Below are 12199 nucleotides of genomic sequence, written 5' to 3'. Positions count from 1 at the left end.
GGGCAGGGAGAATAACAATGTGAACATCACATACGAAATAATGTGCTCTGACTGGTCATTGCTACAGAACTAAGATCCTGGGCTTGTTGAAATTGCCAGCTCAGCTCAAAACCAAATCATAGAATGGTTGCATATAACTTTAATAAATAACATCATTATGCCACTGATTAAAGCTGTGGTGCATCTGCGTGTTGGCTGTTGTGTGTACTTGGCATACTTCGACCCTTCCTTCCAAAAAAACTTAGAGTAGAACTGGAAAGATTCAGAAAAGTGCAACAAAGATAGACAGATACCTGGAACAGCTTGCCTGAGGAGACTAACTAAGCCAGCTATGACTATGACCTGAAAAAGCAATAACTAAAATGGTGTAATAGGTGCCTGTAAAATTAGGAATGATGGGCAACCAAGGATCAATTGCTCTCTGTTTCTTCTAGTGTGAGAAGCAGGGGAGCTCTAAAGGCAAGGGGCAAGTTCAAAGAAGAAAGGAAAAGAAACGCTTCCTCACATAGTATGTGTCTGAACTCTAAAGATACCTTGCTACTGGTTCAAAAGCGAGCTGAACAGACTTCTGGGGTAGTGCTGTAGCTGCTATTGCTCTGTATGACAGCTGATGAGTTGAGGTTCCTGGGAAACACATACAAAATCTCGGTCATCTCCAGTCCTTGTCTTAAGATTCAGAAGAGGGATATTGCCACCTCTCACATGGTCTGAAGACCCCCATTATACAGCACTAAAAAAGAAGCTCTGCCAGGTTCTGCAAACATTTAAAAGAAACGGCAGGTTTGGTAAACCAGCAGTATTTTCTGTACCCCAGGCAAATGTTACTTAAGCATCAGTGTAAAACAGGCTAAATTTTGATGTGCTTGGAAAGAAAGGAATGGGATGAAAAATATCTTAAATAGTTTTAAGTGAATATTTTTCTTTTCAGAATACTGTGACTTGAGGGATTTGGGAAAGGGTAGCTGAAAGCTGGTGAGGGAATGATCTTGTGAGTGTAGAGGTACAGGAGTTTGACTTAGGCTTAGATTTGATTTTTTGTTTTAAATGTTGGGGAGCAGGGGCTAATGAAACCAAAAATCAGACCCCAAAAGTCTACACATCTGCTTCTCTGTCATCACATGGGCATTTTTAAGTGCACTATACATTACCGTGCTGGCAGAGGAATATTCACTGTATGTTTGGTTTTGCTCATGGGTGTTGGAGGTAAAGGTACATTTGAAGGTATGGTGGGTTTGATTGCTCTCTGTCCTGCAGCATGTGGGTGCTGGGTGCCAGCAGGGCTCAGACTGGGTCCTTCCCCATGAAGGGGGAAAATCTGTAACTAGGCTTGGCCTGTTTTAAAAGTGCATGTGGTCATCTTAGCTCTGTCAGTGATAATAGGCCCTAAATGCATACACATTTTTCCTTCATGCATAATGCTGCTTCATATTTAGGATTATTGAACTTATCCATTACCTCAGTTGTCTGAGGACGCACTGTAAAAAACTATAGAAAAGGCATTTTAGGCTATGTGAATGACTTCAACACAAGGAAAGCATGACTAAGGGCTGAGAGAATGCACAGTGAGAATTACCCTCTTCAGGCAGAAGAAAATTCCCAGAGAAACTAGGCATGCGGGAAATGCCTTGCTCTTCACGTAGCTGGTTGTACAGTGTTTGTGGGCAGAAAGCCAGCCCTCCACAGGCACGTTGTGCAAGCACTATAGTCTTTGTAAACTCGTAATTTCCCAAATAATGTGCATATTTGGGGTGTATCTAACAGAACATACAATCAAAGGACCTTGCTTTTATCTCTCGTTCTGCCCTGGCGACCTATGTGCCCAGGTACATTTCCCAATGACTTTACAAAGTAGAGATACAGAAAACCCCATGGATCTTTAAAATTACACCATATTGGTGCATTTCTGCTGTATCCAAAGCCTGCCTGTGGGGACGGTTTGGGGTGTTAGTGCCTGGGTGCCCTCTCAACAAAGTGCTTTTTGAAATATCACTTTAACATGCAGGCACAGTTTTAACAGCAATTGCAATGGCTTGCAAATGCCATTTCCCTCTTATCTTAAGAGCCAAGGAGGAGGGTAATCTTGTATTGTCAAATCCCCAGTTGCTAATAAATGCTCTCTAGCGGTGGTGGCCAAGGTAGCAGAGATCCCGTTCCCACTCCTGCAGCTGTGTACTCAAACTCCTGTGCTGCTTCATCTCAATTTACCACTCATGTTTTTCCTCATTTGATTCTGAAATAATTCAGCCACCACTTCTGCACTTTCCATTCTTGAAAGCAACTCTCCTAACATGCCTTTGCCACTATCTCCCAGGCTCTCCAAAGCTGGCTCCTGAGGCACAGTTAGAGCCCTGTCACTTGTTCTTCAGTTCTGCTTGCTGCTGTTGTTTTCACTTCAGCATTTTGCGGAAGTGAAAGAATGAGAGCTGTGTCTGTACCCTTCTGCTTAAGAATCCATTTGTAATTTCATATGGAAATGTTTCACAGTGATTCACACTGTATTTCTGATGAATGAGCTGTTCATACAGAAAATCTACAGTATCGGGATTATGTTTCCAACAAGAACTGGAGAAAGCCCAAGTGTTCGGGAGCTGAGAGAAATCCAGGTGGGGTGGCTTTTTCTCTACTGATACATGTATTTTAGTGCAGATTTAATGCATTTCTTTAATCAAGACTTAAAAAGATTATATAGGGAAGAAAAGAGAAGCTGCAGGTAGAGGACAAGTCTGCTGGCCCTGGTTACCAGGGAGAAAGAGTCACTCTGGGTGGAGGCATGTCGCCTGCTGCTAGACGTCTGCAGCATCAAGGGAAACATAATAAGCTCCATCTTGGCAATGTAACAGAAACAAAATGCTAAATAGGAAAGCCAACCATGGTAAGCACAGTAATAAAAATGCATCCGGTGAAGTAAAGGTGCAAGCGTTTTTCCCCAGAAAAACACATTAACTTTTTATGGAGGTAGATGTGAACCTTGGGAACTCAGGAGAGTTTCATAACTTCAGAAGGAACAAGAAATGACAATCTGATAACGCTTCCCCAAGAATGCATGGCATTCTTCATTGTGAGTTTCATGTTCTCCGTGGGATGCGGATGACTCAGGCTACAGCATGAAAAATGTATCCAGACCTATAATGGAATTACTTACTATAGGTGTGTGCAGGCTGGAGTTGATTCATTGCTTTCCAGTGTATTGAGGATCCTCAGTATAATTCAGTTCTCTATAGTATTTTTTTATGAATGAGAAGTAGTACAAATGAATGACCTTCAAATGGTTTAATGCTAAATTTAACTGTGCCTAAAATTAAAGTCTGCTCTGTGTTGCGAATCTGTGGGGATTCTCTGAGAAAGGAATTGAAAAATATTGTTAACAGAGTAACAGTTTATTTTTAAGAAAACATTAGTGTATTTTTAAGCCAAAAAGAGGGAAAAAAGAAAGCCTTTTCTCCTTTTCTTCCTGTTTGCATCTTTGCACTGTGTGCGGTGACATTGTGGAGCTAGGAGAAAAACTGGAACACTTGCATTTGCTTAGCCTTTTAGTAGGGCTGAAAGTTTTGACTTAGAGCTGTTTGCTTCTGTCTTAGTCTCAGTCTCTGTCAGGGTGAAGCTGGTGTAAAGCTGGAACGGTACAATGGGGAAAAAGCTTTTCTCATCCTTATTAAAAAGCTGAGCCTGATCCAAACCATGGGATCTCATACTCCTCATGTGCTGAGAGTCTCTGTCTCTGAAATTCCAGCCAGGATCTAAATTTGTGTATAAGCCCTATATTTATAAACTAAACCTCTGAAACTCGCCAGCGCTACTGTTCTGATGAGGTTATTGTGTTGTCCCCTTGGGAATGAGGATTAGTGCAGACATGCCTTCTTGCTTCCCGGCACAGGTGCTTAGTGAAAGAGTAACTGCTTGGAAAGCAGAAAGGAGGTCCTTGAAAAGAATTAAGATTGGGCTGATATCCAAGCTGGGAACTGTTCCTGTCCTGTTTGTGTTAATTCACACTTGTTTTATAAGTACTGAATGATGGCTGCTTTATTTTTTGAAGGTGCTGAGTACCTATAGTTTCCATCAATGTGAGCAGGAGTTTTGCATACTCAATGTGCGTTCCTTTAGGAAAAGACCCCACAGAGGATGCTTGTTGCATGCCCTCCCTAATCCTGCTGCTTGCAGGAACCATTCACAAAGGTTTTCTGCTGCTCATTTCAGTTAGGGTTAGTAGATTCTTCCTTGAAGGGCAGCGATGAAAAGAGATCTTCTTGCTGCATAGCAAAATGGCCCTTAGCTGACTTAGCAATCACAGTGAGCTATTTTTTGAAGGCTCTGTTCTCCCAGTTGTTTAGAGCTGCTAATGTGTTTGGTCTAAATAGCTGTGCTTTGTGTCTTCTGGCAGACCATGCAACAGATGAGTGACCACCGCTATGACAAGCTGACAGTGCCCGACGATGCTGCCGCTAACTGCATCTACTTAAACATTCCCAGCAAAGGCCACGTCCTGCTGCACCGAGCCCCCGAGGAGTACCCAGAGAGTGCAAAGGTGAGAGGAGCCTGGGAGACCCCTAGCATCCTGGCCTTGCTGGGAAGTCATTGGGAATTGAAACCGGGTGCTTTCCAGAATGGGCTGTTGTATCCGGTGATGGAAATACCAGATGGCAAAAGGTGGGAGGGCCGGGCTCTCTTCTCATCTCCACTGCTGATTTAATTACTTTGTCTCCTGTGTCCCTGGTGCTGCTTCTGCATAACTGGATGTAGCAGCAGTTCCTCTCACTGCAGGATTGATGTGTGTGAATCCCATAGCCAGAAGGCCATGTACATTGTAAACTTTAGTGTTGATTACAGATAACGAGACAGCTTAGCCCCTGCTAATAAGTCCTGTTCATTTTGTAAAACCTTAGAGAAAAGGGAAAGCAGAGGTGTAAAGGGTAATGATTTCTCTTCCATCTTCTTTCTTGAACAGGTATTTGAAAAACTGAAGGACCACATGCTGATCCCAATAGCCAACACGGAACTGGAGAAAGTAGATGGGTCACTCACCTGTTGCTCTGTGCTTATTAACAAAACTCCAGAATTATGAGTTTACAGAGTCCCTCCCTTGTAACTGGCAATAATGTTACACACAAGGTAGACGAATCTGTATCCACACTTTTATTGTTTTTATTGACAATCTACTGTACCACTGTGCTACTAACCCTTGTTTACAAATTTTTTGCTTTGTGTATTTTTATGATGTCCTTGCAGATGGTATTTAAGGTGGCTGTACAGTTTGTTGGGGGCACATAACTCAAGTATGTTAGTCCCATGGGCTACCAGAAGACAATTATAGTGACTAGGTCCCAGCTGTAGTGATTTAACATATCTGTGGAAATTTTATGAAAACCAACTAATTCTCAGCATTTCAAGCACCTCTGTTGTCTTTACACTGTTCCCTTCTCCTGTCTTTTTTTCCTCTTGCTTTCTTGCTCTTCATCTTCTTTTCTTTTCTTGGTCCTCTTTACTTTCTGTGATGCAAGGTATCAGAGGGGCACTGAAGAGAACTCAGTGGGCTTGTGAACTTGGTATCTTGTGCGGTAGAGAAGCTTTCTGTACACTAGCTGGAACAGCCGGCAGTGGCCTGTGCTCACTGTCTCAGCCATATCATGTTTATGCTGCTGGGCAGAGTTGTGGCTGGAATCTGTTTCAGACACCAGGTAGCAACTTTGGAAAAAGCTCCCTCCAATGGGAGTGTTCAAGTGCAATGTCTGCCTGGGAAACTTGAATGACTGAGTAGTGCAGCCACACAAGATACATCCTGCAAGTTCAGGTCCCAGTTTGCTGCTAGTGCTGTGACTTTCAATATGGTGAGAATGGAAGAGGAGTTTTTAAAAGGTCCAGATCCCAGGGAGAACCCAGACCACAAAAATGAAAGATTGAGATGCTATTGGAAAAATTAAACCTGAAAAAGTAATCTAAAATACAGAGAGGTTTAATTATCTTTGTTTACTTTTTTATTTATGTCTATCTCTGTTTTGTCCTCTTGAAGGCCACTTACTAGCAAAATTCAAAAGAAAAGGGTGATAAAAGGAGTTGAAGGATAGCGATTCCTGGATTATGCTCATGAATAAGGGAAGCTATTTTTTCCTGAAAGATTGGCATTTGTACTTTATCTGTCCTTGGGGCAGTTTTTCTTGGAACAATAACCATCTTTTTTTTTTTTTTTTTTTTTTAATTGCATGAATATTTACTGTGGTATTCAGTTCAAACAAACACATTTTTTTGTAGCAAATTCCACAATGTTTTACCCACTGAGTCATACTTTATTTTCACCACAGTAAAGTGAAGCATACACCATTGTACTCACATGCTTCTTGTTAAATCATTTGTAAACTAAGGATGGAGAAATTCCCAAACAGAGGCAGTAGTGGGAATTCTCCAGAGACTGACAAATAGTCTGAACATGTTATCAGCTTCCTAGGTATCTCCTCCACCTTTCCTGAACCACTTGTGGTGTGTTGCTAAGGTACAGTAGGAAGTGAGCAGCGGGAGCTCAGGCAACATGGTCTGCAGGAAAGCAAACAGTATTAACCGAGCACCCACTTGGATATCCTTGGAAACCTGTGCGCTTTTTTGTGTAGTCATAAGGGAGGAAACAGAAGTACTCATATCCGTAGGTACTTCTCAGTGTATCTCTCAATCTTGTTGGCTAATGAGGAGGAAACCTCCTGGCAGTTACCCAAATATGTTTGATGTTTTGTGGGTATGCTGTATGTTGTGATGACACCAGATATCACAAGGGAGAGAGCAGTGATGAGCAAATATAATATATGTGAAAAGACAGCATGGCCCAAAGGAAGTCTTTAGCCAGCCAAAGGGCTAGTGCTGTTTTTATGACTGTGTGCTGTTCCAAAGGGTTCTCCTAATGTTTCTCCTTTTCTTCTCCTTTCCCATGCACCATCATTTGTGCCTGACCGAGGTGATCAGGCCCCAACAATGTAAATGCTGCAGTGGGGAATCTCTTCACCTTCCCTTGGTGCATTTTAGAAATACTTGATGTTAAAGATTTGTGCCAAAAAGTGACCCTGCAATATTTAACTGTGACCTTCTAGGGACAAGCTGTACTCTGTTAAAAACCTAAGCAGCTGTGGGAGCTGTCATACAAAGCTGGAACAGAATCCTCCCTCACCTTTCCATGTACCTCCTGGAGCCTCATCCCCCTCTGTGTCCTGCATCCTCTTCCCTCCTCTCACTAGGGAGCCAGAGCATCCAGCTACACTGGGACAGTGTTAAGCTGTGGGATTTCTATTCCATTTACCTCTGAAACGTTGTTGTGCTTTTGTTTTGTTTTGTTTTTTTCAATTCCATTCTTTCACCTGTCTCTCTCCTCCTCAGACTCTCATTTCTAGTTTATACCGCGATGAGCACTTTTTTAACCCCAAGTGATTTTGCCTTCTGCTGTCTCAGTTATCCTACTTGAGTCTTCCTTTTCTGTCCTCCTCCTTCTTCACTGTTCAGTCCAATGTATCTCAACCCCCAGTGGACTACCCTAAACTCAATCCCTCCTTGAGTAGGTGCCTAGAGGAGGAAGAAACTGAGGGAGACCACTTTGGCCCCAACTGACTTCTTTTGATCTGGAAGAATGACTGTCAACAGAGGAGGTATAGATCCAGAGAGTGACAAGGGTGACTCCTCTTCTTGAGGATTACTCCAGAAAATGGAAACATTTGTTGTGGACGTTGTTGGTATCTTCTGTTGCAGAAAGCAATGGAATAGGTGACAATGAATTCCCCTGGCTCCCCATGGGAGGGAGATGGGGAGTCAGGATCTCGGAGCTGAGAAACATCTGTATTGACAGAGGGGTTGGTCTTTCACCTATTGCCATTTAGATTTCCTTGCCTTCAAGGCTGCGTTTTGGTATACAGAAAGAGCCAGGGAGTGGCTGAGGGATTCCTGAATTCCTTCAGGTGACAATTTCAAGTTGTATTCAAACTGTCTCACTTCAGGCACAGAATTTAGGTGCTCTAAATCACACCTGCTTTCTCTCTGTTGGTCTCAGTAGATATAATAGCCTCCTAACACACACACTCTGAATTACATCCTAGCCTAATGCCTAAAGTTATCTAAGATGCTTAGTGGGATTGCCCTCACCTCTCCGCTTTGTTACTCTTTTCTGGCATTATAAAGTAAAAACATTAAGAGCACTGCAGTTTGTGTATTTGCAGTATGGTACTAAAAACTAAAATCATGCCAAGTGCTTCTTGTTCTTGCTGTTTTCTATTTTTTTCTGTTGCCCAAACAAAGAATTCAGTTGTGAGGACATTTCTGCTGTGATACATATGCATCTAATGGGCATCCTGTACAACTTGTCACCAGAACATTTCTCAGATGCCTGATATAAATCATCATCCTTGATTAATATAAATAAAATAAAATCCCAAACCAAAAAAGGAGATGAGACACTGAACACTAATAGCTGCCCACATAAAGCACTCAATGATAACTGTCAGGCCAGTGCAGAAGTTCCTGTGGTGGTTAATAGCTCAGAAATGGGACTTGAATTACTCATCAAAGGTATTTGGGTTTGGTTTTGGTTGGGTTTCTTGGTTTTATTTTGGTTTTCTTTTTTTCCTTTGATCAATAAGTTTAGTTCAGTTCAAATGAAAGAGCTACCATGTGCATTATAGATCTTTATGGGTGTTACCTTTGCTAAGAGTTTAGGGAGAGCTGTGATATGTGGGTTTCTTCATCAGAATGTGAATACAGTGTCTCTCTCTGCAATGGAAATGTGAATGCATACTGTACCTTTTAAGGTAGACTTGAATTCTTCCATTTCAGTATGTTTGTCTTTCCATGCTAATACAACTCCTATTTCATATTCAATAGATGCCACTGTATGAAACTATGCTCTGCTTTTTTTTAGGTGATTTCCATGTCATAGGTACAGAGCTCATAGGCAACACTATGTCCAGTTTTAAAACCAAAAAGTCAGTGCACAGAATGCTGTTTGTTCACAGCAAACAGGGTATGAACTGACTTTTGATTTCATTCAGCTTCTTATACATTATATCAATGAGGTCAGAGCCAACCTGCTTTGATAAAAAACATCAACGTTCACATGGAATCGTGTGAGGAAAATAATTTACTATTTAAGATTCTCTATTTTTGCTTTATCAATAAGGAAGCTGAAAAGATAAGACTGCTTAAAGAATGGTATTAAGCGATTGTGAATAAAGTATTGTTGGACCTCACGTGTATTTTCAGAGAAGTTTTAACTGGATGTGTGATGTAACTTGAATAGAGTTGCATGTGAATCGTGTTAGTCACTGTTCTACGTTGTATTGTTCTGCAGTGCACAAATATGACTACTGAACACAGAAGTGTTACATTTCATTAAACTTAAAACCTTGTTGCAGTATATGTTCCCCCGCCTTTTGTGCCAAAACCATCAATACATCCCATAATCTGTTCTAATAGAGGTTTGCACTTTGACATTTTTTATTTTTTTTTATTTTTTTGGTGACTCTTGCAGTTTCAGTATTATATATCCCCATCATGAAGGAATAAAGTGTCAGTTGTACTGTGCACTGTGTAGTTTTTGCCTCTTGTTTAGAAACTGAAAGCATATGCATTTAATTTAATACTGTTTCATGCCATCTTTTTATGTGGGAGCTTGTTACATGCCTAGAAATAAAGCCAATTATAGACACTAGTGCTAAAATCTTTAAGCCTGCTAGACGAAATCTTGAATCATTAAAAACAAATAATGATTTTAGACTCTACATTGAAGAATAATGTATAGAGAGGGGATATTGCCTGTGAATTCTAGATACAATGGTGGTGAGTCGATTTTATTATTGCCCAAGATAACTAAACAGATGTTACTGTTGTGTGGTGTTTTCTCTGTAGTTCCTCTATTTACTATAAGTTACAAAAGGTGAAACTACAAAGGTTTAGTGGCATGACCATTATGGTTAAATTATTCACATAGTTCTTGTGTCCTTTCTCCCCCAAGATGTCAACAGAGGTGACTACATTTCAGACATAGCTTTGTGGTAACATGACACATGGTCGCATGTTTTGTATCTAAGTACTGCTTGTTGTGTGCTACGAACAGTGCATGTGAGGCTAATCTCTGTTCACTTGTGGTCCACTATCATTAGGTATTGATACTAGGATTAAGGATCTCGGGAGACAATGCAGTTATTCCAAGCTCCATGGACACGCGTGGAAGTGCTAATGAGCCTCCAGTGCCATCTTGTGGCAATCTAGGATTGTTCAAGGCCTCAGTATTGTTGCTTTAACTTTTTAAGAAACCCAAACTAAATTAGCGGTACTGTAGCAAAAGAATTGCATCATTTTCAGACTCTACAGCTTTGCTAGTAGTAGGACTTTAAACAGCCATAATCTAATATTCTTCTTGCTGGAGAAGCAGGGACGAGGAAAGGTTTTGTTAGGGCTGATCTAGATGCAGCCTTTGTACTGATTTTAACTATGCTGGTTAAAAGTATGATTTTTATACTGACATATTTAAATCAGGACTGCGCCTAATGTAGATACATTTAGCTTGGTGCAACTAATATAGTAAATTACTGCATTTACATGCATCTTTGTGTACCCATATCTACAGGAGAGAACTGGTACCAGTTTACTTGAGTTTCTTTCTAAATGGCAATAATTAAAAATAACAAAAGCTGTACAAGCCATTCCCACCTGACACATTAAGAAGTTCCTCATAGAATATCAAAACCTTCAAAAACAAAAGCATAACTGTTACTTAAAAAGGAGTGTAGAATATTACTTCAGCAAACAGAGACTTCACCCCTTGGATGTACAAATTTACTCTCCACTGTAAGTACATCCTCCTGAAAAAGCATCAGTCAGGCTCCTGCATCATTCTGATGCTCTCATCAACTTCACCCCAAAAATCCATGAGCTGTAGATCGATTGCTATAGGTTTGTAGTTGAGAACTTGCCATTGGTAGCTGTAGATACCCATTCAGTTTGGGCAAGGCCCTTGATCCTCATTTGGATCTGTAAGTGAACCAAACTCTCCCTTTTCCCTGCCTGGCAGCTTGCTTTCTCCTCCCTAAGGAATTGTGGGTGCAGAGCCCTGCTGCCCACACAGGGGCCAGGGGAGTTCTGAGGCAGGACCCAGGCCCTTGTGTAAGGACCAGGAAGCAGAATGGGATGGAAACACATGAAGCTCTCAGGTGGAGGCCTGCCCTCTGAAGCAAGGATGAGCTGCCTGGAGAGGGGGTGATCAATGAGGGAAGAGGGGGAAGAAATCCTGGAGCCAGTCATGGCGCTGAAAAGCCAACCACACTCTTCTCACAGAGTGTGATGACAGCATTATAACATTTTCTAGGACCAACACCATGCAAGATTTGAACAGCTCCAAGTTGTAAGCAGTTTCTGAGGCTTACTTGGAAATTTACTCTAGAAATTTAGTCTGGATGGACATTTACATATTTACACACTCATAAAACAAATGCAGTGTCTGAAATCTTCCCTGCTCCCTTTGAAAGAAATTATCTGTAATGTGCTCTTCACTGAGCTTCACTTCTTAATTCTGGACTCATGTTAACCTCCTGAAACCAGTTTCATGCTGAGAGTAGTCTTCTTCCAGCTGCCTGGACCGTTAAATCTTGTTAGGGTTTACTGGCATTAAGTCTGCTAAAATATATTCTATTCCTGTATTCTCTAACCACATGCTCTTTTCCTGATGGCTGAAGTTAATTCATTTCAGTTTGTCTCATATGTGGCTCAGGAATCCAGAAGCCTAACCCTCTGGACGTCGTGTGGCTTTGAACTGTATCTCTCACTGAGCACGGTTATTAAATACACTAACTCCAGAATGCACAATTGCTGTTTTTATCAGCAGTATTGAACGAAGCCAGCAATATCTATGATGTATAATTCACCTTGAAGAGGAGGACCTGTAAAGCGTTTAGTCAGGGGCTGGGAAGATGCCTGGTTCTGTCTCAGATGCGCTGCACTCAGCTCCCTGGAAGCATCAGGGAATCTGAAACCTTTCCATGTATTTGGGTGCCTGGCACAGGTTAGGGAGGATCAGCACAGGCACTTTGGCTCGCAAACACCAGCCTGCCCTGCAGCCCTCTGATCAGGAAAACAGGAGACACTCATTTACTTTTTATTTCAGATGTTTAATCCAGAGATAGAGACAGCTTTGAGCAATTCAAATGCACTACAACAAACAGAGGCAGCTACTCCCAAGGAGGTG

At 41.5% G+C, this 12199-nt stretch overlaps 1 protein-coding gene across 1 annotated transcript in view; it reads left to right on the top strand.

Annotated features, from left to right (window-relative positions):
- The window catches only part of DDAH1 (dimethylarginine dimethylaminohydrolase 1), a gene marked incomplete at its 5' end in the record, with an annotated part of 15535 nt that extends 10017 nt beyond the window's left edge, over positions 1 to 5518 (top strand). Inside the window, 2 exons of the mRNA XM_010017924.1 lie at positions 4379 to 4522; positions 4943 to 5518. Coding sequence (XP_010016226.1) covers positions 4379 to 4522; positions 4943 to 5059 — 261 coding nt within the window. The remainder of the gene's footprint in view (positions 1 to 4378; positions 4523 to 4942) is intronic.
- Positions 5519 to 12199: the final 6681 nt, after the last annotated feature.

The sequence above is a fragment of the Nestor notabilis genome, unplaced genomic scaffold (genome assembly GCF_000696875.1).
Source record: "Nestor notabilis isolate BGI_N333 unplaced genomic scaffold, ASM69687v1 scaffold27257, whole genome shotgun sequence".
Taxonomy (NCBI): Eukaryota; Metazoa; Chordata; class Aves; order Psittaciformes; family Psittacidae; genus Nestor; species Nestor notabilis.
This window is presented reverse-complemented; position numbering and strand designations above follow the sequence as displayed.